The sequence below is a fragment of the Tachysurus vachellii genome, chromosome 5 (assembly GCF_030014155.1).
Source record: "Tachysurus vachellii isolate PV-2020 chromosome 5, HZAU_Pvac_v1, whole genome shotgun sequence".
Lineage (NCBI taxonomy): Eukaryota > Metazoa > Chordata > Actinopteri > Siluriformes > Bagridae > Tachysurus > Tachysurus vachellii.
In genome coordinates this window covers 13,737,187-13,765,137 of record NC_083464.1, presented here as the reverse complement: position 1 = coordinate 13,765,137, position 27,951 = coordinate 13,737,187, and the positions used below count along the sequence as shown (strand labels likewise).

Below are 27,951 nucleotides of genomic sequence, written 5' to 3'. Positions count from 1 at the left end.
TAGAGTGACTTACATTTATCTCATTTTATACAGCTGAGCAATTGAGGGTTAAATGCCTTGCTCAGAGGCCCAGGAGTGACAGCTTTGTGGCTCTGGGATTTGAAATCACGACCTTCCAACACCTACGCAGTAGTCCAACACCTTAACCACTGAGCCACCACATCCCCAATCACCAATGTGTTCATTGTCATGTCTATTTAACCGTGCCGCTTTGCCGATAACAGCGCGGAATCATCGTCAGTGTACGTCATTTGTCCTGTCTAGTTTTCGTTCCTGTTTTGTGTATTTTAGTTATTAAACCCTATTTATTTTAAGCTATCCTGCATCTGGGTCTGTCTTCCTGTCTTCGGTTGTGACAAAGGGTGGCTAGTGTAAAACAGGCTAAATGTGTAACAAAGTAAGTATGCATTTATATAATGGCCAGGGGGACTAAAAGAATGATGAGCTTTTTTTGTTTTTCTTTTATGAACATCAGTTACAGCATACAAATACAAATATAGTATATTAGTTGGATAAGAAGCATGGCCATAAAATATCTCAAAGGAAAATCTAACTTAAAGTCCAGCCCACTATAGCTGTTGGGCAAGGGAGATACAACTTTTTAACTTTACATTTTATATTCTTTCATTTAATATCTTGGTGTAAATTTTCTTATATTATTCAGCTGCTTTTCAATAACATGTCTTTCCCCAAAAGTGTCAGTTAGAAACTAATAGATCAAAGGTTTGAAGAATAAGAAAGAGCTTTCTGAGCCACATGAACATAGACTCTGAACACTCAATTATTCCTGATAGACAAGGTCAAAGGCTGCTCATCTCCTGGTTGCAGTAGATAGCAATAAGGTGTTTTTCTATTGTCGTTTAGACTTCACACCTTTTGCAGCTGAGTTCATTTCAGGGTTCAAAAATTACTACATTAAAGCTATGAACCCTGTATATGAAGCATATCATCACAGAACCAGCCAGACCGAATTCCACCTGTCATTCACTCTGACTCACTGTAATACCCAGAGCAGAGCTGATACAACAAGCCTACAGATGTTACACATCCAACTGGTTGTAGGATGAACTAAAAGACCCAAAAGATTCAACACTGCCAACAAATAGAGTGAATAAATGCTAATATATTTTCAAAATAGCAGATCAAGCAAAACCCTGGGAACCAGAACAACTTAATAAAGTTTGATAACAAAGTGAACAGATGCATTTTGACATTGGGTTTGTTAGTTAGCCTGATAATTTCCTTTCTACTGTTAATAAATAACTGTTTTCTGTGTTCTGGAGTTAAAAGTACAAAAACACAGACTGGAATGAAGTATTACAAATAAGATTAAAATAAACATTAACCAAACAGGCCACAGGAACTGAATAGCTACAATTCAAAGCAATGCCATGAATAATACTGAGCATCTGGTGATGTATGAAAGTTGTTAACTTCAGGAAGTGACCCGACTTGCAAAAAAACTAAATGTGATGACTTTAAAATGATTTTTTTCATATAAATAAAGATTTTTGCTTCCCTTAACTGATTGTGACAATTTCTGAAAGCTACTTGATTCACTCAATTAACATGTTAATGCTGATATTTTCCACGTTATTCATCATGAATAATTCATTCATTATCCATCAGTGTTTTTCATACGGTCACTTATGATAGCAGTTATGATAGCAGTGGTGTAAAGTATGGTCCAGGCACCCCAGGGTGCACCAGGGTATGTATACATTTTATGTTCATTTGGAAAAATTGTAGAATTCACACTAGAGGAGTGAGCACAAAAAATGGTTTTCCATTAGTTGATGTTTTAATGACAACAGTGGCAGGGAGTGCAGTCTAACACATTGTTCCAAAATCCCATAGGTGTATAACTGGGTTCTGGTAAATTTGAGGGACAAAGCATATGATATATTACAATATTTTCATCCTCATCAGTGAGCTATTCAGTGAGCCCTCGTGGGAGCCCTCGTGGGCATGGGAATATTTATCATCCTGGGAGACAGCACTTCCATCATGGTAAAAATGTTTAATCATAGATCATCAGTCATCAATAAGGCTGCATTAATTTCAGGTAACCGTTTATTCCAAGGATACAACTAAACCAAAACCATGCCATATAAATGTCCCCATACATTAACACTGCTACTAGGTTTCCTTTAATTTGTTACTCATCCGTATGCTTCCATCCATCAATTTCTGTACTGCTTATCCTACACAGGGTCACAGGGAACCTGGAGTCTATCTCAGGGGACTTGTGGCACAGGGCAAGGGACACCCTGGACAGGGAGCCAACCCTTCACATGTATATGCTTGCAACCACTTAATAATGCATGAGATTTTTTATTCATTTTTGTCTAGTTACAAATTATATTTTTCTGCATCAGGACTGATTCCATATGCTGATAAAACAGCTTAACTGCAGCTTAGGCATGAATTATATACTCATCGCTTGTCAATATCTCACTGTCTCACATGATAAGGTCTCTTGCTAGCATTGTATAGTGTGTTTAAGAATTTAGCTGAAAGCTCAGCAGAGATTTTCAGACCATGCTGCTGAAGCAGTTCCTCTGAAGTGAACATTTGTGCTTTGGATGGTTTAAATGATTTTCATTCTGGCTGCCTTTGGCCTAACTTGTTGACAGAATTATTTTATTATATAACTCTCTGTTCCATTTACTTAAAACTCTAGATTTTTGAATGAAATTAAAAGGTCCGGAAAAAAGGGTCCGGATGTCAGCATTTTGTAAATGTTGCTTTGATAGCTCTGTTGAGTCCTGTGGAAAATTGAATCTGGCTGAATAAAATGGGTTTTAAAAATATTGTAATTTTTAAACAATAAAGAAAATGTTAGCATGATTCATTTGTTTACAGCCTATGAAGGACATTCAGTGTTGTTCAATATAAAGTACATTGAAAGGATAGAGATGATTTACAGACGCCTAACAATAATTCACACATCAGGCATTTCAGACATCTATCTCATGGAACAAATATCCAATATTTTAATCTACTCCAGCTTTGTGGGGAAAGCAACTCTTTTTTGTTTTTGAAATGTCCTATTCTGTTATAGCGCCGAAAGATCAAAGTCATGGTACAGTAATGACACTCATTACACCAACATGGCAAAGCACATTAAGCACAAATATGCTATTTATTTACTGTCATACTGTCTCATTTTATGTTTTAAAGCAAACTGTGAATTGGCATAACTTTGTGCAATGAGTCAGAAAATAGAGATCAAAATGCCAAAAACATATAAACAAAAACAGCTTGTAGCTTGTAATGAAGGAAACAAACAAGCTTAACAAGATAAAACTCAGAATTTCACATTACAGTAAACACACTACATGATGGTGGTTAGTAATCTGAAATAGCAGAGCTGTGGAAATACTACTTGGGTGACTACTCTCTACTCTAACTGACCCTGCCCCAATGTGACAGACTGACCCTGCCCCAACGTGACAGACTGACCCTGCCCCAACGTGACAGACTGACCCTGCCCCAACGTGACAGACTGACCCTGCCCCAACGTGACAGACTGACCCTGCCCCAACGTGACAGACTGACCCTGCCCCAACGTGACAGACTGACCCTGCCCCAACGTGACAGACTGACCCTGCCCCAACGTGACAGACTGGCCCCACCCCAATGTGACAGACTGATCCTGCCCCAATGTGACAGACTGATCCTGCCCCAATGTGACAGACTGACCCTGCCCCAATGTGACAGACTGACCCTGCCCCAATGTGACAGACTGACCCTGCCCCAATGTGACAGACTGACCCTGCCCCAATGTGACAGACTGACCCTGCCCCAACGTGACAGACTGACCCTGCCCCAATGTGACAGACTGACCCTGCCCCAATGTGACAGACTGGCCCCACCCCAATGTGACAGACTGATCCTGCCCCAATGTGACAGACTGATCCTGCCCCAATGTGACAGACTGACCCTGCCCCAATGTGACAGACTGACCCTGCCCCAACGTGACAGACTGACCCCGCCCCAACGTGACAGACTGACTCCGCCCCAATGTGACAGACTGACTCCGCCCCAATGTGACAGACTGACTCCGCCCCAATGTGACAGACTCACCCAATATGACAGACTGACCCTGCCCCAACGTGACAGACTGACCCTGCCCCAATGTGACAGACTGACCCTGCCCCAACGTGACAGACTGACCCTGCCCCAACGTGACAGACTGACCCTGCCCCAACGTGACAGACTGGCCCCACCCCAATGTGACAGACTGATCCTGCCCCAATGTGACAGACTGATCCTGCCCCAATGTGACAGACTGATCCTGCCCCAATGTGACAGACTGACCCTGCCCCAATGTGACAGACTGACCCTGCCCCAATGTGACAGACTGACCCTGCCCCAATGTGACAGACTGACCCTGCCCCAATGTGACAGACTGACCCTGCCCCAATGTGACAGACTGGCCCCACCCCAATGTGACAGACTGATCCTGCCCCAATGTGACAGACTGATCCTGCCCCAATGTGACAGACTGACCCTGCCCCAATGTGACAGACTGACCCTGCCCCAACGTGACAGACTGACCCCGCCCCAACGTGACAGACTGACTCCGCCCCAATGTGACAGACTGACTCCACCCCAATGTGACAGACTGACTCCGCCCCAATGTGACAGACTCACCCAATATGACAGACTGACCCCACCCCAACGTGACAGACTGACCCCACCCCAATGTGACAGACTGACCCCACCCCAATGTGACAGACTGACCCCACCCCAACGTGACAGACTGACCCCACCCCAACGTGACAGACTGACCCCACCCCAATGTGACAGACTGACCCCACCCCAACGTGACAGACTGACCCCACCCCAATGTGACAGACTGACCCCACCCCAATGTGACAGACTGACCCCGCCCCAACGTGACAGACTGACCCCAACCCAATGTGACAGACTGACTCCGCCCCAATGTGACAGACTGACCCCACGCCAATGTGACAGACTCACCCCACGCCAATGTGACAGACTCACCCCACGCCAATGTGACAGACTCACCCCATGCCAATGTGACAGACTGGCCCCACCCTAACGTGACAGACTGACCCCACCCCAATGTGACAGACTGACCCTACCCCAACATGATAGACTGACCCCACCCCAATGTGACAGACTGACCCCACCCCAACGTGACAGACTGAGCCCACCCCAATGTGACAGACTGAGCCCACCCCAATGTGACAGACTGACCCCGCCCCAATGTGACAGACTGACCCCACCCCAATGTGACAGACTGACCCCACCCCAATGTGACAGACTGACCCCGCCCCAATGTGACAGACTCACCCAATGTGACAGACTGACCCCACCCCAATGTGCCGGGCTGACCAAACATTCAACAGACCGATCAAACATTTCCCTGTTGTTACAGTTACATAAATCTGTTCCGCATTATTTTGTGGATCATTTTACATTTTTTGGAATTTCACTATTGGAGAATAGTTTAAAGCATGAATGTTGAACACTACAAATGCCAGCACCAATCTGAAAGAAATGGACAATAGAGAGGGAAAACAGAGGAAGATAGAGGGAGAAATCAGGTCATGTGTCATTAGTGGGTCAAAACATGCATTTAAGGGGTTAATTTAAGGTGTTTACATGATGAGGCATAATCAGTTACTTAATGTTACAGTTAAAAAACTTAAACATAATTCCCTTTTTAAATAGTATGTCTAATAAACAGTACTTGGGTACAGTAAGTTGCTTTCCATTTTTATTTATCTGATCTGAACATATACTGTACACTCACTGCCTGCTTTAATAGGAGCACCTAGATCTCTGTTCACTCATGCAATTATCCAAACAGCCCATCATATGAAAGCAGGACTAAGCGCATAATATTGCCCCCACTGCATAAAATAATCATATCAAATATCAGTGTGGGGAAATCTTTTTATCTTGCTGACATTGACTGTGGTATGGTCTTTGGTACTGGACATGCTGGTTGGAGGATATCTGAGATTTTCACACACAGCAGTCTCTAGTGTTCACACTGAGAGGGTACAAAAATGGTGCAACTCAAATATCCACTTAACTGGTTGTGAGTAGAAAGTGACTTAGAATGAATAACGCATGAAACATTGATGTTGAATGTGACAACAGTAGCAGACCACATTTCCATCCATTTCTGTTAGCCAAGAACACAAATCTGAGGACACAGTGGGAAAAGGCGCAGAGAAACTGGATGTTTTAAGATTAGAAAGAAATTGTCTTCATGATGTTATGTATTGCACTGATGCCACATGATTGGCTGATTGGATTACTGCAGAAATGAACAGCTATACAAGGTTTCCTATTGAAGTGGCTGATGAGAGTAAGTTTGTAATTGTCTGGTTTCAAATAAGTTGTGTCACATATGTCCTTATATAAGTGAACTACATTACACTTTATTTACGATGAAAGTATATTAGTTAAATAAATAAAGCTTATAACTCAAATTCATGAAATAAGTAAAAAAAATAACTGATTAAACATGTCAACATAGTGTACATTATAAATGAATATAGACTCAGTTAAGGCATATAAGTGTACGTTTACCATGGCTTGAAGTCTTACTCTCATAAATGAAACAGCAAAGTGCTGCAACAACGTCAAAACAATGTGATGACACTAGCTTTCTGCTGAGCAGAAATTTTTGGTTGCTGACGCATCAGTCGCACACCCGCCAAGATTGAAGAGTTCTATAGGGAATGAGGCTAATGCACACCATGCACTGAGAAACTGCACTAGAATGAATCTTAAGAAGGAGCTAAATGAACACTTAACACCTTACAACTTGCAATCTGTAACAACACCAATAATGCATCAAACTGTGATATACATTTCTCCTACTGTAACAACACACAGTCTATGGAGACGGTTGTAACCCCCAAGTTCTGTTGTGTCCTACTGAAACAGCTGTTTTTGAATTTATAAAATAAACTAGTATATTTAACCACTTTTGTCAGGAAGAAAAATATATTTATGGAAATATATATAAAATTATTTCCCAGGTTTGGGTGTATGCACAGGCATGAGCTCATTTAAGAGATGGAGAAAATGTAACAGGGACAAAAATCACCCTTTTTTTTAGTTTCTCTAAATTGAATCACAACTATCAAACTCTCTTGAGCTTCATTGTGAAATATATTTATATCTATAGCAAATAAAAAAATTGTTAAAGAAAGAAATTAAGAAATTAAGAAGAAAGAAAAAAAACTAGCCTGGCATTGCAGATTGCATGCCCTACCTCTTTGACATGGTGCAGATGGGCAGGATTGTGGCTGCAGGCCCGGTGCCCACTCGAGGGTGATTTGTGGTGGGTGATGGTGATGATGGAGCTCGGGGTCCCGTGCCCATGCGGGAGGTTTTGCCTCTGGGTGGCAGTGGAGGAGCAAGATGGAGCGGGATGAGGGAGGAGGGAGCAGCTGCGGGTCCGGCTGCCCGTGGAGGAGGAGGAGGTCGAGGATAAAGAGCAGCCCTGAAAAAGATAGCAGCAGCAGCAGCAGCAAGAGTGAGACGGGACACGGTTAGCCAAGTCCAGTCTCCTGTCAGAGATGCGCAATTGCCCTCGACAGCCACCCCGCTGCCCTGTGACACACGAGGGCATCTTCTGCCCACTACTGCAGCCTCACCCGCAAAGAGGGGGAGGGAGGGAGGAAGGAAACATGGGAGGGAGGGAGGGAGGGAGGGAGGGAGGGAGGTAGAGTGCAGAGGGGTGGAGGGAGTCGTATGGAGAGGAAGGGAAAAGATGAACCAGGAATATGAGAAGAGAGAGAGAGAAAGAGAGAGAGAGAGAGAGAGAGAGAGAGAGAGAGAGAGAGAGAGAGAGAGAGAGAGAGAGAGAGAGAGAGAGAACAGAGAGAATGTGCTGGAATGTATTACACTCCCCAGGGAGTATTGAGAAAAGAAAAGATGGCACAGTTCCATCTCTGAAACCTCCTCAGCATGCACAGACGAACAGAAATTCTAATCTGTCTGCAGACCACCATGTAATATAAACAATTACATTAATTTTTACCTCATTTGGCTCATCCCCTTATTCTATATAATTTCACTACAAACACACTAAAATCAATATATCAGTCTGCTTAGATGACAAAAAAATCAGTTCTAGGCTTATTTCTAGCCAGTTCTTGTAGAAAGAATCAGAAAAATGCTTCACAGTTCATATTTTTCTAAACTGGTTAGGATGTTTAAAGGATTGAACTATAAACTATGAAATGAGCATGAATAAAGATTTACTAAAAAGCCCAGACATCTTCTTCCAGGCAGTGTGGCTGCACTAATCAGACCTGACAGTGCAAAACTGCTTCAGTCTAATAGGCAGTGCATTACAGAAGCAGGCTTATATTTCAGCTGTGAACAGAACACAGACACTCCCACACCATCCAAACAACCCCACAGAACTTCCATAATCTAACACCTCATAGACCTCAACAGGGCGGTGTACACACCTGAACATGTAAGAAATAATGTGCTTGTAAGAATTTGGGCCTATAATATATTGTCAGGCTGCATGTATACATGTATACAGCCTGACAATGCACACTCATCAGATATACATCTATGTCTACAGCACCACCCATATCAAACTCCTCTCCACACTGTTTTTGCTATGTTTGCATCTATGCTGTCTTGCACATTCAGTCGCTTGCTGTTTTGCACAACTCGTTACAATACCTCATATAACTGCTGCTGTTATATTAAGTGTTCAATCTAGTATTTTTGCACATGTACTATAGAATATAAAGTATGTACACTGGTCAGCGCTGCTTTTGTGTATTGTCTAGTAGTGTTTTCTATCGTTTGTTTTGTCTGACACTGTTTACACTAGGTTACACAGCTCTGTGTTTGTTCTATATAGCACCATGGTCCTAGAGAAACTTTATCTCATTTCTCTATGTACTGTGTGAGCTCTACATGGTTGGAATGACAATAAAAGCTTCTTGAGTTGACTCTTGACTTAACTTGATGCAAAGTCTGATTCTGAGGCTGTATTAGATGTATTTACTATAATCCTGTCTGATTTAGGATAAAAATTGATCTAAAAGCATGATTTACATGGTAAATAAATGTAATCAATGATAGTAAAGGCACCTTCAGTAACTCTGTCTAGTGAGGCCTTGGTGATTTATAATGTGTAACTAAATAATCAGGCAAAATGAGAGTAAGTGATTAATGTTTAACTCTAAAAAGGTTAAAAATAAAATCAACGCTGGTTAAGCCGAAGTGTTTAGATAATGTACTGTGTGTTATCTTTTTTCTTGTTGTTTTGCTTGACCCCTAAAAGCACCAGCTTAGTATTGATTCGTTTACCTTCAAGTGTATTATTCGGTAACTACAGTGGAACTAATCAGAAAAAGACGTAGTATTTTAAAAGAAGAAGCATGTTTCATTCATCCTAACCATTGAATTACCACAATATACTATAAGCAGTAAAAATGTGTGAAAAAAACACACAAAAAATGTGGCACAAAACCACAGAGCTGAGTACAATTATTAGCACATTTAAGAACTTCTGTTGCCCATAATCCTGTACAACACTAACTTCAGGTCTAAAGCCTATTGCGATTTTTAAAAGCTAATGAAAAAATTGCAATTTGAAGCAAATCATGTTTACAATATTAATTACTACTAGTTAAAGTAAATTCCTATGTCAAATAAAGTGATTGTGATTCAGAATAATTTATAGAATGCATAAAAGAGAAAAGATTAGGAAGAAAGAAGAATAACTTGTTACAGCTTAATAAAAAAACAAATCAGATGGAAAATTTTTTTTAAAAATTGCTGCTTCCTTCATTTCTTTACACAACCTGCAGCTAAAGTTTTGCAACACTGCAAACTCCAAAACCTCTCTGAGCAGCACAGAATGAGATACCAACATCCTATGAAGAAAATAAACATATTATCCCACTTTCAGCTCAGAGAAAATTAAACTAACTTTTAAATCACAAGACTGCCGGGGCAGTTTGCCAAAGAGCAACAGAGGTCAGAGGAAAGGGAAACAGAAGGGTCAGAGAAAGGTGGCATGACTGTGAGAAAGAGAAAGAGATTGCTGACAGTAAAGAGTATGTACTGTATGTGCACTGTAATTAACTATGCTACCTTGGCACTGCCCTCTGAATGGCGACGGGCACAGAGCTGAAGCTGGGTCATCCACTGCTGCCGCTCATAAGCATCACAAGCTGTACAGATACAAAGCACACACATCAGAGATTTATATGTGTGTGTGTCTGTGTGTGTGTGTGTGTGTGTGTGTGTGTGGATATGTATATTCACTATATACACTGTATGTACTTGATCTAGAACCAAGTATTTGTTTATTTACCATGAGAACATGCAAGTTAGCCGTCAATCTAATCTGAACAACACAAGCATGCTTATGTTCCATCTAAGGAATCTTACGCCGACAGGACAAATTGCTGTTCAGAAAGGACAACAGGCTATATCGTTAGAAAGCAGTTACAGAAAAAGCTTTTTCAGCCTCATGATGACAGTGAGCTATTAACTCTCTGTTAAGTCTTATAGAAAACACTAAAACTCAAATTGAAGGTTTGCTGTAGCCTGCGGTCGAAGCAGAAATGTATGAAATGAGAAAGCAGCACCTGAAAACTGTAGCAGCAAAAACACTACAAAGTGGAAGAGGAGTGGCGTCCACCACCTGCAGCAAGGGCTTCATGTCAGGCTATGCCATTACACACAACAGCTATGTTTCGTGTGCTTGTCTAGCAAGACCTCTAAAAATAATTTTGTTATACGAACATGTTATTTTGTTCTCTTCACATGAATGAGTGTGGTTATGACAATGACATGGATGCAATAGGTTCAGGTAAAAGGAGAGAAAATAACTAATTAATTGCTTCAGATGATTGACAGCAGAAAAGAATGGGTTTCAGAGGAAAGACAGGGATCTGCCATGGGTAAAAGCCAACATAAAAAGATATGCTGCTTTAATGATGGCAGACAGATAAGTCTCAAAGGAAATGAGCAGGGAAGAAAGAGAATGAGTGGCAGCAGGATAGAAGCACAGGAAAGTGAATATGACAAGAGGAAAGAGTGTGATAAAAAAAAAAGCAGAAATGAAGCTTCAAGAGAAGATTAGTGTATTCTATTACCTCTCAGCTTAAAGAGCTCTCCATTAACAGCATAGACTGTGAACATAAATGGAAACTCATCACTGGGGGCCACAGAAGAGCCAATCAGAGGCAAGGAGCCCCGTGGTTTCTGGCTCTTACTTTGTTCGTTTAGAAAGTACTGCAGTTGACCAAGCTCAGGGTCCAGAACAAAATACCTGCAGAGAGGAAAAAGATATACTTATATATACAAACATGTGCTTTAAATCAGTCAACACTGACATAAGAGCTGACTATACAAATATAGCAATTTATACATCACTCATAACAGTTAGCTGGCTAACTGCTTGCTTGCAAACGGTAATCATAGAGCTGGTTTTGTAGATTGAATGCATGGACATCAAAAAAGAGACCATTTCTATTTTCTGGCCCAGAAATTCATGAAAAGATCCATGTGACTTAAAACTTACTGAGTTCCACATATTGTGTTTAAGGTGATTTTGTAAAATAAAAATTAATTTTAAAATATAAAAATAAAATGAGTTAATTTTTCTATATCTATTAACAAGGATAAAAATCACATACAGCACCTTTATATCTCTGAAAGTGCACAAAAAAGTGTCACTGTAGGTAGTCTATAAGTTGACAATAACTACAGTCAAAGCATTCAATCTGTAAAAGAGAACATGTTCCATTGCTATATTTTACATACAGTGAGGACGCACATGCAGTGTTATGACATCCTCTCATGCCAAATACACTCATATCAGTGGAGTGTCGGGGTTATACATCACGGACAAGACTGCTTCATGATAAACATTAGATTTATGAGTGGATGGCTGTGCTTGTTTAAATGAATTACATAACGATTATTTTCATTTATCTTTATTTTTTGCATTAAGAACTCATTTTGTTTCATAGTGGTCAACGTGTTACACTTGCAAATCTTTAAGTAAACTCCAACTGGCATGCAGCTAAATGTGTGGCGTGCCTGAGAGCCAGAATATAACTCCTCATCTTTGGGCTCATTATATAGCTGGCTGCTTTCCCCATCGATTGCAAGGCGAGGCAGCAGTGAGAAGAGAACATTAAGGGGATGGGGGATTTCCTCTCTACAGATGAGTCACAGTCTTTCCCAGATGAAAGAAGCATAATTAGAACTACGTTGTATTGTCTCATGCGGTACCCACAGTCATGAAATTCCCACCTTCACACATTACAACAAACCACCCTACCATGAATGAGGCCTGGAGGCTTACACTGCTTATGCAATTTGTATCAAGATACACACTCAATCAATAAGAGGTTATGAGACTAATAAACAGGCCTTGTGTGACAACATACAAATGTGATCTTTAAATACATTTTAGACCACTTATGCTTCGATTCATAGATGAGAAATACAGCATAAGTGTGTCAAAATATGGAATACTCTGTATAAAAATTCCTTGCAGGAAGTCTGTGCAGTGCAGAAGCACAACAGTTTGCAGTCACGAATGCCTATTGATAGATGTGTGAATTCAGTGGGCATGCGGTCTGTCGAGTCAGTCATGAATATGTGCGAACATATTGTGTTTGCATGGGGAGGCTTGAAGACTAAAGTACCAATTAACATAATAATAACAATATAAAAATAATTAGTGTCCTCTTATTGTTAAGACAATGGTCAGCTGGAAATTAAGTCATTGCACTGATTGCATTAGTACAGAGAAGACAACAGGCTGATACATCAGCAGTGTTGGCTGAGGTTATGCAATAGGGATGTATGATACAGACACATCATATAGCAATTATTGCAACAAGGTCTAACTGCTGCAAATTCGCAAACTTCTGAACAGTTTGTGTCAGAAAGATACAAAATTAAGCTAGAGTTTAGGGTGTGGTTAGCATTCTGTTCTCTCTGATATCATTTATAAAAAAAAAATGTAATAAAATTGAACCATGCAGTGAACAGGCTATGTTTAGTGCACATTGGTGTCACTTGATGGGACTAAATCATTAACGAATCTGGCTGGTCAATATGTTGAATATTTTTAACACTGCAAACTCACAGCTCCAGTGTCCCTCTTTCACTCCTGAACTTGGCTTAATGTCTGTGTGGAATTATCATGTTCTTTCCATATCGACGTGTTTCTTCTAGGTTTCAGATTTCCTCCCACAGCCCAAAAACAAGCCAGGAGGTGGATTTAGATGGATCTATTTTAAAGTACAAATGTTTGTGTCCATCCATGCTGTATTCCCACCTAATGCCAGGTATTCCCAGGATGATATGCCCTGACCAGGATAAAAAGGTGGCTGAAGATAAATTAATGAATATTAGCAACTTCTTGGATCTTATTTATTTTATTTTATCACAGCTCTTATTTTGCATAGTGCATTATTTCATGTTACAGTCTATTAGATGTCTTATTTGTCTTCTTATCAGTCTTCTACGATGTCAACATAACAAAACATTGCAAAACAATCTGAGTAGACCAGAGTGGAAATGATGACCAGCTAGAATCCAGTACAAACAATACTACTGAAATCAAAGTGCTCTTACTTAACAATGTAAAAGTTCAGGACAAAGCTAACTGACTTTGATCATCCATAACTGCATTCAGTCTTAATAAACAATGCTATCAGAACGCCAGCTATAGAACTGTGTAGTACAGCACTGTGTGCTTTTGACTATATGATTATTACTATGTGGTTTTGGCCTCTGAGTGATATTAGTCAGCTCGCTACCTGTGTTGCCATCCTTGCAATAGATTGGTGTATTTGTTGAGGATTCCCTCCAGTCCTCTCCGGAGGTTTTGCTCCGCTTTCCCGCTGCAGCTCTGTGGCGCTGGAGGTCCGGGCCGCGCTTGCGCTTGCGCTCCGCTCGCCGCTGCTCTCCTTCCGCGCTCCACCGACACGCTGCGCTTATTAGCGCTGCCACAGCGAGACGCACCGCACTTCTCCATCCCGCACGCACCCGCACACAACAGCCAGCGAACTGTTAGAGGAAACCGGAACGCAGGAACATGTCCGCGGTGTCGAGTGAAGGCTGTGTGCGTCCGACTCTGCGTTTACTCCGGAGCAGCTCACTCGGTGGAGTGTGTGTGTGTGTGTGTGTGCGCGTGTGCATGTTCTTGCTCCTTCCCACCTTCCCTCCCTCACTTGTTTCAGCAGCAGAAGTCCACTCAGCGAAGGCTTTAGGGTTTTCTACAGCCAGGCGACGCGTGGCAACTCTATTTCTTCTGAACAGTTGTGTAAAGATTCCATTTATTATTATTATTATTATTATTTAAATTTTTTTAAACATGAAGACTAAATCTGTATGACCAAATCAGTGTGTATTCTTATCTCTAATATCTTATTTTCCTATTCCAAATTAATATTTGATTGTAATATTTGATTGACATCAGAACAGTAAGTTATTCTGACTAATCCTAATGATCCTATAATGGGACATTTCTATTCTGATTGGACGGAATGACTGGATACATATGAAGTCAGGCAGTGGTAGCCCAATTGGTTAAGGCTCTGGGATGTTGAGGATCGGGGTTCAAGGCCCAGCACAGCCAAGTTGCCACTTCTGGGCCCTTGAGCAAGGCCCTCAACCCTCCCTGCTCTAGAGGAGCTGTATCATAGCTGCCCCTGCACTCTGACCCCAGCCTCCTCAGTTGGGGTATGTGAAGAAAAGTATTCCACTGTGCTGTAATGTATATGTGGCGATAATAAAGGCTTCTATGCCCCCATTCCATTCTATGATGTATATCATAGTCTATGGTTTAAGTCATCACAGGATTTCAACCCAGTTAAACACCAATAGGAGATTTTGGACTAAAGTTTTGTTGCTTTCAGAACATTAACTCATGGAATATCTTTTGCATGAATGATGTTAATCCCTTCAATACAAATCCAGGGATTTGAAGAACTCACTGAAGTATTTTTTCTGTTTATTTGTGACCTATTTGTGTAAACATTACCAGTTGTCCTTACATTTATACACTGTCCAATGTTATGTAAAAATCATTTCATGCACAATGTGTAATACCACATTGTGGTTGTCTACATTCTTGTGCCCTTTGCACTGCACAGTCTAGTGTTTTCCCTACTTTGACAGACCAACTCCTTTGGGAACAGGGAAAGGGGGCAAAAAGACCAAGACAACACATCAATATCTCCTTTTTGTTGGCTGAGTGTGCAAATAGAGCTCATTCATACAAACATAACATTGTATTATGATTATCAAAACATGATTTACAATAATTTGCAGTCACCTATGATCAGTTTTGGGAAGCTGTGATTTAGGTTCTATAGTATATGTTTGGATATTAACAATGTTCAGCAATATTAACAATCTATAGTGTAAATAACAATAAAGTCATCTTAAAACTTTCCTCTATACAGTCCTAGAAAGATTCATAAGGTTCGTCAAGGATTCTTTCCAAAAAGATCTCTGCTTGACACTGTATAATGTGTATATGATGTATATGATATATATACACACTGTATAATGTATAATATCATATACATCATATATATCATATACACATTATACAGTATATAGTATATATATATATATATAATAAACATTATGATGTACACTGTATTATGATGAATATGATGTATAAATGATATATACACACTGTATAAAGTGTATATGAAGTATATGATATATAAACACTATAATATGTGATGTATATGATATATAAACACTGTATATTATTTTCACTGTCATTAAAACACACTTTAGAGTGGAATTCTTTCCTTTTGTTTGCGTTGAAGACCATCAATGAATTGTTAACTCCATTAAATGACTTTTTCTTTTGTACAAAATAAGCTCTTATAACTAAATGCCAAATAACTTATGCCAAATAACTACTTGTCCCCGTCGTCTTCGGTTTATCGTCACGTTTAGTGACGCAATCAAAAGTCGACGAACACGTTCACGCCCTCAGGCTGCATATAGAGCAACTATAAGCAGTTAGCTAAGCAGTTTCCGCCATATTATTAGTTTTCTCTGTTAGAAGATATTTCTGCAATGTCTGCACCGCTGAAAGTGTGTATCGTGGGCTCAGGAAACTGGTGAGTACACCCTGTTTACCTCATTGTCAGACTGGAGGTAAATATCACTCTGTTAACGCTAATATTTAACCTTAATACCTAATAAATGATCATTTTCACATATAATCAATATTTATTTGCCATTATTACAGCACTTACAACACAAGGCTGATTAGGTACAATAAAATAAACTCGAGTTTTAACAGTTGCTTTTTTATATAGAAATGCAGTCACAAATGAATCCTTCATGTTTATCATGTTGATCCTCAGTTTACTGACTTGCATTGCTTTTAACCTTTGCACATGAACAGCACAGAAAACTGAGGATGATGAATAATAATGAACTTTATCTCTTTTTTTATTCTCCAATCAGGGGCTCTGCTATTGCTAGGATCATTGGTCACAATGCACAAAAACTGCAGAGCTTTGCCACCACCGTCAAGATGTGGGTCTATGAGGAGAATATAAATGGAAGAAAACTTACTGATATCATTAACACTGATCATGAGAATGTCAAATACCTCCCAGGTTACAAACTTCCAGAAAATGTGGTAAGAACCATTTGAAGTGTTTGTTCTTACATCAATTTGTACCCCAGTCATATAAAATGGAATACGCTCGTGTAAAGCTGGGCATTGCTGATTCATGTATGTTGTAATCGGATAGAGTTTGCTATGCTGATATTAAGAAACGACCCTCTACATGCAGATTGCTGTGCCTGAGCTGCGGGATGCTGCAGATGGAGCAGACTTGCTGGTGTTTGTGGTCCCACACCAGTTTATCCGAAAGCTGTGTGATGAGATGGTCGGCTGTGTTTCTAAGACGGCCAGAGGAATTAGTTTAATTAAGGTAACTTGCGTTCTATCCACTAAATATTGTGCACGGTTTGGACAGACATCATGAATTACAAAACTATTCTTGATCAATGCACTAGACAATAGAGAGACATAATGATTCTTTAATGTTTATTTACATGTAAGAGTAGGATTTTATTCTCATTGTAAACAATTCAACACAATTTATTGTGACTGCTCTGAGAAAGAGTGTGGGATTTGATGACCATGTACCTCTTTCTTGATTAAATTGGGACATATTTGTGTATTGGGTGGGTGGAGTCCTTTATGATACACAGTATTCAGGTTCAGGAGCTCAAAGCCTATAATCTGCTGTGCTGTTTTATCTATCCAAAAAACAATTTTACAGTTTGCATAATACACTGTGATGTTATAGGTGAGTATCTCTGTTGTGCTGTGGTCGAAGTCCACTAAGAGCTGTGTAGATAGTATGGCGTGCTTTATTGTGTTCTTTGTTGTAGTCTAATTCTTATAATCAAGCTCTATAAAACAAGCTGCAATATCAGCTCGAGTCATTTAGTTGAAGGTTAGTATTGACATGGACCAGCCAGATACTTTGAACTGTTAAATAGTCAAGATATGTCTGATTTCCCAAACACTGCTTATTTTTCTAAAGCTACTGTGTAATGTCTGTTAAATGACAGTGGAAATAAAAGGCCAAAAAAAAAAAGAGTAATAAAACATAAGGCTTTTTTTTTTATGAGGGATTTGAGATTACTGTCTATTTGAAAACTGTGGCTCCATTAACATTATAATCAGATTTATTTTTCCAATCAGATTGAATCTGTCTATCTTGATGTTTTATGTTCATAACCACACGCAATCCATATCTGTCTTCATATGAACACATCTCTCCTCAAAATGTTCCACGTACACACATCAATTTCTTTTGCAATTGTTTCAGTTATTGTTTCACACATTGTTTTGCAAAGGTTTTGGAAGGTTTCTTCTGAATCTACAAAAATCACTTTCCCAGATATTTCCTCTGAGTATTGTCACTGTGGGCCAAGACTAGGTTATGACTATGAAGGCTATGTACTCATGTACATTAAAATGTGTTGGGGATGAAAAGCCACAAATTCTTATCTGGCTTTTTTCATGTTGCTTGGTCACTTCTCAGAGATGTGTTTAATCTAAGACCACATACAAAAGTGGCTTATTTGAAAAAAATCTGATATTTATATCCATACAGTCCAAAAAATTTGATCTGTTTCACATTAAGGTGGAAAATTAGGTTTGAGTCACTTCAACCTGGTAACGTCAACATAAACTACACTTCTTGTTATGGATTGGAAATAAAAGAAAGTTGAGTCCACTGTTTCCCCATCACAAGTTCTCTACACTTCCAACTCTCTGTTCTATACAAAATAGGTGCTGAGGAATGATGTGGGCGGATTGTGTGTGTGTGTTAAGGGGAGTGCACCATATGTGAGCACGACTTATGAGTCAAACACGGACTGCTGGCTGCCTGGCCAGCTGCTTATTCTCTGTTTATTTTTGAGTTTCAGGTTCTCACTCACTCACACACTCACTCACACTCTCTCACTCTCTCTCTTTTATTACTGTTCTAATTTATCCCTCCATTTAGCCTTACTTGGTTCTCATTGAGATTCACTCTGCTTACTTTGCGACTGTCACGTTTTTGTATTGCTTTTAACCATGACATAATCCACTTTTTAAAAAAGATTTCTGCCTTCATGAAATGTAGATGGCTTTATTCATTTTGAATGCCTTTTAATCATTAAAAAAACATACCACATTCCTGATCTGCATTTCTAACTCCCCTTCTTTATTTTTCCTCCTTATTTCATGAGTCATTTGGCAAAAAGCTCTTCAAGATGTTTTTTTTGGAGCAGCTGCAGTTCACAGCTTAATGATTCCAAAGGAACAGATGTTGAGACTTGCATAAAACACATCCGAGTAAACTTTATCTATCTATTGTTTCTCTTTAGGGTATTGATGAGGGACCTGAGGGGCTGAAACTCATCTCTGATATCATTCGGGAGAAGATGGGTATTGATGTCAGTGTCTTAATGGGGGCCAACATTGCTAATGAGGTGGCGGATGAGAAGTTCTGTGAAACCACAATCGGTAAGAGGAAAAAAGTTACAACTTGTAATGCTCCGGCCAACATATTTGCAGGGGTTAGCTTCTTTTTCTTCGCTATAATGTTGGTGGTGACATCAGTATTAACTACAAAAGAAAGACCTACATTTTAGGAGCTCTTTTCTGGATTGAGCGAGTTTTTTTATTATTAATGGTGCTTGCAAAGCAACATTATTACTATTGTGCCGGACAAAACTATGGCGCGTAACTTGTCCCGCAGCTTTTGTCCTAGACCCGTGAATGAGCTGTCAAATCGACTGGCTCATTGAGGAGAGGTGTGTTATGACATTTATAAGCGATCCGAGTACCGGTACCTCTGGTACCAGGTCTCAAATTTGCCTTTTTTCCCATAGACTCCCATTATAAACTTTGGAGGTTTATAACTCGGCAAGCTTTCGAACTATCTACACCAAACTTGGCCAGCTCCTTTAGGGTGATACTCTGAACAAACCTGTAAATTGGTGTACCGACTGGCCTTTCGGTTGTGCTGCAGCCCTGCCCCCAAAATATGCAAAATCAAAAAACTTTTTACAACATGGACATGTGACATATCAAAACACTCACAACAATGAGGGGAACTTCCTCACATGTATTTTGATGATGTCACGTGATGTCACGTGAAAATAAAAAATTAGTGTGACATATCAAAACACACAGCACAATGAGGAAAACTTCCTCAAGAGTATTCAGATGACGTCACATGCTCGTCTCGACTAGCCTCCAGGATTTGCCACGTGCAAGCACCATTCACATTTTCTTCAGGAAATGTACGTTCTAGTTGTTGTTGTTATTATTATTATTATTATGTGATCAGGTGTTGATTACTTTTCTCTAGCAGCATCTCTGACGTTATTTCTGAATGCAAAGCAAACCACGTTTGTATTAAGCAGAGTTTGCACTTCCAGAAAGGAACGCAAAATCACGGCAACTTCACAGAATTCAATTTTCTCTAAGTTTGAGCAGGATGTGACGTGTTGTCATCACAATGCTCGTTCAGCAGAACTCTTTTTGATTCACATTTCAAATCAATAACAGGAATTAACTTGTTTCAAGCCTTCAAGTGTAACTATAAACCGAACATGCCATTCTGTGATTTGTAAGAAAAAAAGTCATCACTGGCAAATTACAGTGCTGTGGTAATAACCCTCTTCTTTTAATGCGGCTGCATCATGCTGTCATCTGCTTTCTTTCTAATATAGTATGTTTGACTCAGTATTAGGAATATGCTTATGTCCTTGAACCTTTAACACTTTCATGGAGCTTTTCTAAACCTGCTCTAGCTAGCATTGGTTTCAGTGCATTATTTTATTCATGGTCAAACACGTAGTTCATATTTAGTTTAAACCTCTAAGCTTTTTATTGTAAACCTTAATCCTCTGGTTACTAAGATTCCCCTGAATTTGCCATGGAAGAGGGTTTGTTTAGGAAGCAGTCTTTATTTTGTCACATATACATTACAGCACAGTAAAATTCTTTCTTCACATATCACAGCATTGGAGGTTGTGGGTCAGAGCGCAGGGTCAGCCATGATGCAGCACCACTGGAGCAGAGAGGGTTAAGGGCCTTGCTCAAGGGCCCAACAGTGGCAGCAGTAACATCTTTCCCAACTCGTATATTATTTACATTGCTAGGACTGATTGTTAACAAGAATTAGGTGATTTGACACCCGCATATCTTGTGCTGTTTAACTATAAACTATACTTTTATCACACATCATGACAAATCTCTTAACCAGGTGCTGTAACAGGTTCGCTGCACTGTCAGAATATTCAGCCTTTTACAGAACCTTGTTTTCATTTCAACAACCGTTTATAAAGATGCACCGCTGCTGGAATGATGGAGTTACAGCTTCAGTGTGCAGGGTAGAAGGCATTATCTATAACCAGTGGAAGGAACTAAGCAGTGCTGCTTTTTGCTCTTCACTTTCCAGGCAGTAAAATCTTGGAGAACGGACAGCTTTTTAAGGATCTTCTGCAGACACCCAACTTCCGCATCACTGTCGTGGATGACGCAGACACCGTGGAGCTGTGTGGAGCTCTCAAAGTACTGTATATAGTACTCATGTTGGCTGATTTCCCAGGAAAAGTGTCTCTATGTATAGAGAGGGCATATGAGCTGAAGTGTGACTCATATGCATGCAACACACTTTAAATGCCCTGTGTAACACAGCAATAACTCTTTGAAACTGAGCCTTAATTGTGCTTGCTTATATAAGCGAAAATGCTTTAAATGCAAAGTTGACAGTAGTTTACGTTTACCCCGAACCTTGTGTCGGTCAAGTTATAGAGACCGAAACAATAGATTTGTTTCTGTGATTTCTGTGGCTTTTTGTAAACGTATTATGTTAAGCATTGCACATCATAATGAATCTTATTATAGCTTACACACATCTGGACTTTAGTAGATCAAATATACTTTAATGATAATAATAGCAGCAGCAGTAGTAGTTCTTTTTGTTGTTATTATTGTTGTTTTTCCTATCCATTTTTTATTTTATTATTTATTTATTTTTCAGTTTTTCTATTTGTATAATTTATTTTTTTTTTCTTTTCAGAACATCGTGGCTGTGGGAGCAGGATTTTGTGACGGCCTAAAGTGTGGAGACAATACCAAAGCAGCAGTGATCAGGCTTGGGCTGATGGAGATGATTGCCTTTGCCAAGCTGTTCAATAAAGACGGCTCCGTATCTTCTGCTACCTTTTTGGAAAGCTGTGGAGTAGCTGACCTCATCACCACCTGCTATGGCGGACGCAACCGTCGTGTAGCAGAGGCCTTCGTCACGACAGGCAAGGTGTGCAGCAATATCATTAATGCATGGGAGAATGTTTAGTGTTACTCCTGTGGGCTTGAAATGTTAAAGATGAACCACTGATCAACCTATAGATCAACTTTAATGTCATGATTTCAACTTTAGGAGTTTTTAATATGACAATCAGCTTCTGGTTAATGGGGTGCGTTTTCTTGTCCTAGAGCATTGAGGCACTCGAGAAGGAGATGCTGAATGGTCAGAAGCTTCAAGGGCCAATGACATCTGCTGAAGTGAACCACATCCTCAAGCAGAAGGGCCTAGTGGAAAAGTCAGTGCATTTTTTTTTTTTTTTTTTTAATCATTTGTTCCCTCATAACAGGTGTCCTCGTACTTTTACCAGTGCATTTATATGTAATCTGTTATACTACAGTGCTGACAAATGCTTGATTTGTCCAATGCAGATGTGAGTAGTGCAAGACAAAGAATTCAAGTATGCAAGGAATCTCAAAATTATTTCAGTGCTTGTTAATGCAGCGATCAGCCATAAACAACTGATGGGTGAAGTGAATAATTATCTCGATTATGATTGATTAGTTTGTTAAAACGGCAGGGATATAAAGGAGTGGGATATATTAGGCAGTATGTGAACAGTCAGTTGATGTGTTAGAACAGGAAAAACTTTGACAAGGGCCAAATTGCGATGGTTAGACGACTGAGTCAGAGCATCTCTAAACAGCAGGTTTTGTGGGGTTTTCCCGGTATGCAGTAGTGCTACAAAAAGTGCTCCAATAATGATTGATACACGTAGGGAACAAAGGCTAGTCTGTCTGGTCCGAACCCACTGAAGAGCCACTGTAGCACAAATTGCTGAAAACGTTACTGCTTGCTGCATATCAGCAGTTTTAGCAGCACGAAGCGGAACTACACAATACCTACACTGATCCGTGTCTAATATTAATGTAATGTGATGTGATATGCTGAGTGGTTAAGGGGATGTGGTAGCCTAGTGGTTAATCCGTTGGACTAGTGACCGGAATGTCATGAGTTCAAATCCCAGCTCCACCAAGCTGCCGCTGCTGGGAAGTGAGCAAGGCCTCAATTGCTCAATTGTATAAATTGAAATAAAATGTAAGTCACTCTGGATAAGGGTGTCTGCTAAATGCCAGAAATGTAAATGTAGTTACACCCATCACAGGGAATTTTATAGTTTATGCTCTGTATATGTGGAGGAATGAAGAGATGAGCGTTTTTGTCTCCACTGTAAATGCTTTATAGTTTCTCAGTCCTGTAACAAGCTGCATTTTCCTAATGAACTTCAATAGCAATGAAAAAAAAGGTGGTTACGGGAAAGGCCATTTTTAACTGATGTACAGTAAGCAATGTTAAAGAACAGACATCATTCAGTTATAGTGGAAAAAAAGAGTAAAAATTGTAATAAATAAATAAAATAAAATAAAAATAATAATAGTTTTTAATTACATGCCGTTATCCTGACAGGCCATATTACTCCACCCCATTCTACTATAGTTATTCCTTACATAGTAAATAATAAAATAAATATTGCCTTGTGTTCTAGGTTTCCCTTGTTCACGGCCGTGTATCAGATCTGCTTTGATGGCAAGCCAGTTCAGGACATGATCTCCTGCCTGCAGTCTCACCCTGAGCACATTTGAGCGGCCCTGAGCGAGCTGCAGTCATGCTGGCCTCGAAAGTAACACCTTCACCAGCACCTCTGCCTTTAATACAGTGATTAATTCTGCCTTTATCATACCTTCTCGGTTTACGCACATTTATATTTGGATTTTTTTTTCTCAAGTAGTCTTTAGTTAACAACACTTTTGGGATTAAATGGTTAGGTTGTGGTCATTCTCAGGGTCTAACCAGTCACAAAGCTGCCAAACATTTAGACTCGTTTCACTAACTACATCTACAACTACATTTTTGGAACAAAAGCTGTTTGCAATATCTATTCAATACTTTAGTAATTTTTACTTTCATTTGGTGCCCCCTTGTGGAGGGCATAACTACTGCAGAAACATAAACAGTGCTCATAGGAATTTTTCATCCTCTTTTAATCTCACCACTGATTAGACTAACGGGTTGTATCATGATGTTTTTAAACTTCAGAAATCTTCAGATTAATCCAGCTCAGTCAGGTTTTTATCCAGTAGGTAGAACTGATGCTGATCAGAGCCAGTAAGTAATAAACATTTTGTTCCAAGTTCTCCAGAAGGCCATTTAATGCTGCTGGTGTGCTCACTGGTGATGACCTTCTGCATACAAATAAATACAACTTTTGGGACCATTTCTTGATCACCAGATACATTTTTCCTGCTGGGCAAAGAAACTATAAACCTGACCACATCCCCTATGGAAACACTGATACCTCTTAGCTAATAATCTGTTTTTAACTCTTTGTAACATTTTTAACAAGTGTTTATATCACTGTATCCTGTCTACCCAACGCTGCCAGAAAAAGCTCCACTGTTTATATCCCTTGAGTTTGGTTTTATTACATTTTGTTAAGGAGAAACGGGGTTTCTTATGGTCCGTATACCCTATTGTCAGTTTTCCTTTTTTTTTTAGGAAACAAGGGAATTGAGCAGTGCTTTAACAACATACTGTGAAAGGGTTTTCTCTCAAAAAAAAAAAAACCCTTGATAAGAAATTAAATGAATTGCACTTTTGTTAATGCTTTTACAAAACTATGTGCACTAACATCATTTGGAGTCTTCTGGTCATTTGTAGCATCATCATATTCAAATGGATCATTCTGTGTGCTGAATTTACTAATCAATACTAATTAACCAGTACCACTTTAATTTGATTTGTGTTATGTCAGAACCAGAATAACTCAGTTTGCTGTTTTTGCTAGTTGGAAAGTCTCTGCTATTTCACTTGTCCTTATCTATCTTGAAGTACACACTGAGAATAGACGGCTTGTTGAATTTTGCTCAGTGACGCTCACAGATGTAAATTCATAGACCTTGTTAGCCGTATATGCGATTCATTTCACTGATTTCAAGCTGTACTGCAGTCTGGGTGTAGACTTGTGTAAGCAGATTACACTCCATATAGATTATAATGCTGATTGACATAATTCTATAAAATTCTTTTTTTATGTCATCAAGCAACACTATTGTTATCGGTGCAAATATCATATCCTCCGTAATGTCGTCATTTGTTTGTAAAGTTGGAACGTGAACTGACTTTAAAGAAAACATTTGGAAGACATTCACATTTGATTGCAGCCTCGTCTAGTTGAATAAAGTGTTTACTATGTAGCTTCTTGTTTTCAAGTCATTCCAATGAAGAGTCTAACACAACACATACGGAGATAAGACGTGAAATAATAATTGTTTTTATTTACGTTCTATATAAAACCCATAATGAGAGTTATGTAGCAGTATCTCAATACTTGAGAAGCAAAAAATAAAAGTAAAATTCCAGACAGCTCCTTTATAGAAGCTATACAATGTATGAACATCTGCTTTTTGGCAGAATAATTTATCTACAACACAAATTCTCAATACAGTGACTTCAGCTGAAACCCAAAAAATGTTAATTGTTCATAATTTGCATTTTGTTTTAAGAACACAGATTTTACTCCTGTCATTCCCAGAAGTAGGCAAAACATCTGGCAAGGAAAATACACAATGGTACATTACACACAGAATTACAGCAGAAAAATGGTTTCTTCTGAAGCTGTAAACTCATTTTTCGATCACCATGATGCTAGACAGCACATATTTTTGCATGTTGATATTAAAATGTTCTGGCAAACATGCCAAGATAAAGAATTAAATCATTTAAATATTAACCAAAGGACATTAAAGATGTCTATAATCTGCCTCAGACAAGTATTTCAAATTACAAAACAATTTTATTCAAAATTCTAAAAATCATGTGTGTGGGGCTTCTACCATTATATTTTATGTTATAATTAAGGTCTCAGTCTTCCTCCTCATCATCACCAAAAGACAAGAGACTGCTGTTCTTCACCTTCACTCCAGACTCCTTCTTCTTCTCCTCCTCTTCATTCTCACTTTTCTTCTTCTTTTTGCTGTTGGAGCTAGCAGTTATGCCTTCAAATTTGTCTGAGGAACGTTTTGCTGGCTTCTTAAATAAAATTTTTCCGTCTGCAGGAGGCTGTTCATCTGCGACCAAAAAAAAAAAAATACATAAAGTAATACATAAAATGTAATGGGTCTATTCCAAACAATCATTTCATTTCAATTTAAATTTAGTTTGTATGGCAACTCCCTAAGATGGTAAAGGAAAAAAGTCTCTTCTACAGCTACATATCTTGCCAAACAATAGCGAGTTAAAAGGGACGTTGTAAGCTAGCGGTTAAGTTGTTGGACTACTGATCAGAAGGTCATGAGTTCAAATCCCAGATCCACCAAGCTGCCACTGCTGGGCCCATGAACAAGGCCCTTAACCATCAATTGATCAGTTGTATAAATTTAAATAAATTGTAAGTGACTCTGGATAAGGGTGTCTGCTAAATGCCGTAAATGTTAAAAGGACGTTGGATACACATATGTTGTGAATAAGAGTCCTCATATGAACCCAGTGCAATCTTTATAACTACAGCAGCAGTTCTGATGAACAAGTCACCAATAACCAGGTAAGATTTTACACTGAAGCAAGAGAGAGTTAAGATAGCATGCAGCCCCAATTACATACTTATGAAGTATTCTATACAGCTTTGCTTAAGAAGAAGAATGTCAGGGCTACAAGGTGCTAATACTGAGTGAGGAAAATTATTTTACTATGACAAACAGTTTGTAGAACAAGACAACTTACTAATGTCTTATTTTTCAACATTTTAAAAATTCACCATATTCTGCTAGAGACACGAGTTGCATTACATGTTTGAGATACTGTTTGCCATCAACTGGGAAATAGCTAATACTTCCATTAGTTTTCCATCTGTACAATACTGACTTTCTATAATTCTTACGCTAGATTACACAGTGCATAGTGTAAGTGTGTAGGGTACAAGTACCTCAGCTATAGATTTTGCTGCAGAACCAAAAGCCCAGGTAGGTGGAGCTGAACCTGATCCAATTCTATATGCCTAGTCCTAACCCTAACAACACAGTCCAGCCTAAAACGTACTGTTTTCTCTACCCTCTGGCCTTCTGCCTTGACGACACCAGTAGCAGGAGCTAGACTTCACCCCACAGACATTTTCTGCTCTGTGACCTTTAGGGTATCAATATTTACATTTAGGGCATTTGGCAGATGTGCTTAATCAGAGCAGCTTACATTTATCTCATTTCTACAGCTGAGGGTTAAGGGCCTTGTTCAGGGGCAGCTTGTGGACTTGGGATTTGAACTTATGACCTCCTTACCAGTCTAACACCTTAGTCTAACACTTAGCTGTTCCCCAAAATGGGAGCCAGTTGTTTCACTATCCTGTGTCTTTAAGTAATTACGAAGCATACATTTACTGCTGATCTAAATATAGTGTATAATTCATGAGATTTCTAATTACTCTGTAGTGCACGAGCTGGCAAAACTACTGTGTTGTGCAGAAATTCTATATTCACTCTGTAAACCATTTGGACAATAAAAATACTTAGCTACCTTTGTTAGAGTCATGGATGTCTTTCTTGAGCTTCAGAGCCTCTTCTGCGGTGATGTCGCCCTTCTTTAACACCACCACTTGAGGCATTTCATCCTCTCGGTCACTGTCACCGCTGTCGTCGTCAAACTGGGGCAGTTCCTGTCGCTGTGATCACGTAAAGTGTAGAACATAAAGTCAGCGCTAAATAGCCGAACATTTACATATCAATAGCACTAACGGGGGAGTGTTTTTAGCTTAGCTTAGCTTTGCTTTGCTTAGCTACCTTTGTTTCAACAGTCGGTCCTTCTTTGTATCCAATGTCATTCTTGAATTTTCGCAGAAACGACGGCTCGCTCGGTTTCACCCACGACACGTTACCTTTCTTGTTCATGTTTATATTGTAAACCTTTAATATAGCTGAGGTTCTATACACGTAGCTACACGTTAGCTTCAGCTCGAGTCAACGAATACACACAGGGCCCTGACGTCATCAACAGGCGCGGATTTTAAGATCAACCCTGTTTACTATCCCTACTAAAT

The 27,951-nt window shown here is 39.4% G+C and overlaps 3 protein-coding genes across 5 annotated transcripts in view; 1 reads left to right on the top strand and 2 right to left on the bottom strand.

The window, feature by feature from the left end:
• The window catches only part of osbpl10b (oxysterol binding protein-like 10b), a 46,677-nt gene extending 32,492 nt beyond the window's left edge, over positions 1 to 14,185 (bottom strand). For 2 of the 3 annotated variants that reach the window (XM_060869878.1, XM_060869879.1), the window contains exons 1-4: positions 13,821 to 14,185; positions 11,136 to 11,311; positions 10,126 to 10,205; positions 7,268 to 7,498 (exon numbers count right to left, since the gene is read on the bottom strand). In XM_060869878.1, coding sequence (XP_060725861.1) covers positions 7,268 to 7,498; positions 10,126 to 10,205; positions 11,136 to 11,311; positions 13,821 to 14,038 — 705 coding nt within the window. In that variant the 5' untranslated portion in view covers positions 14,039 to 14,185. The remainder of the gene's footprint in view (positions 1 to 7,267; positions 7,499 to 10,125; positions 10,206 to 11,135; positions 11,312 to 13,820) is intronic. The other variant, XM_060869880.1, reaches the window with a different exon arrangement.
• Positions 14,186 to 15,992: 1,807 nt separating this feature from the next.
• Positions 15,993 to 25,120, top strand: gpd1l (glycerol-3-phosphate dehydrogenase 1 like). The gene is made up of 8 exons (XM_060869884.1): positions 15,993 to 16,148; positions 16,501 to 16,678; positions 16,836 to 16,976; positions 18,934 to 19,072; positions 21,018 to 21,130; positions 21,642 to 21,878; positions 22,058 to 22,164; positions 23,413 to 25,120. The coding sequence occupies exons 1-8, from the start codon at positions 16,105 to 16,107 to the stop codon at positions 23,507 to 23,509; spliced, it is 1,056 nt and encodes a 351-aa protein (XP_060725867.1). The 5' UTR covers positions 15,993 to 16,104; the 3' UTR covers positions 23,510 to 25,120.
• A 61-nt stretch (positions 25,121 to 25,181) lies between these two features.
• Positions 25,182 to 27,949, bottom strand: kiaa1143 (KIAA1143 ortholog). The gene is made up of 3 exons (XM_060869889.1): positions 27,695 to 27,949; positions 27,432 to 27,576; positions 25,182 to 25,993 (listed from the first exon to the last, which is right to left on the bottom strand). The coding sequence occupies exons 1-3, from the start codon at positions 27,800 to 27,802 to the stop codon at positions 25,788 to 25,790; spliced, it is 459 nt and encodes a 152-aa protein (XP_060725872.1). The 5' UTR covers positions 27,803 to 27,949; the 3' UTR covers positions 25,182 to 25,787.
• Positions 27,950 to 27,951: the final 2 nt, after the last annotated feature.

What these genes read in the sequence shown, in the direction of transcription:
- kiaa1143 (XM_060869889.1), bottom strand. Translation starts at nt 27,802, where the DNA reads ATGAACAAGAAAGGTAACGTGTCGTGGGTGAAACCGAGCGAGCCGTCG. An exon ending in GACCGACTGTTGAAACAAAG is followed by an intron (nt 27,577 to 27,694) that starts GTAGCTAAGCAA and finishes ACGTGATCACAG; the next exon opens with CGACAGGAACTGCCCCAGTT. An exon ending in CATCCATGACTCTAACAAAG is followed by an intron (nt 25,994 to 27,431) that starts GTAGCTAAGTAT and finishes TTTTGGTCGCAG; the next exon opens with ATGAACAGCCTCCTGCAGAC.
- gpd1l (XM_060869884.1), top strand. Translation starts at nt 16,105, where the DNA reads ATGTCTGCACCGCTGAAAGTGTGTATCGTGGGCTCAGGAAACTG. An exon ending in GAGGAATTAGTTTAATTAAG is followed by an intron (nt 16,977 to 18,933) that starts GTAACTTGCGTT and finishes GTTTCTCTTTAG; the next exon opens with GGTATTGATGAGGGACCTGA. An exon ending in AGCTGTGTGGAGCTCTCAAA is followed by an intron (nt 21,131 to 21,641) that starts GTACTGTATATA and finishes TTTTCTTTTCAG; the next exon opens with AACATCGTGGCTGTGGGAGC.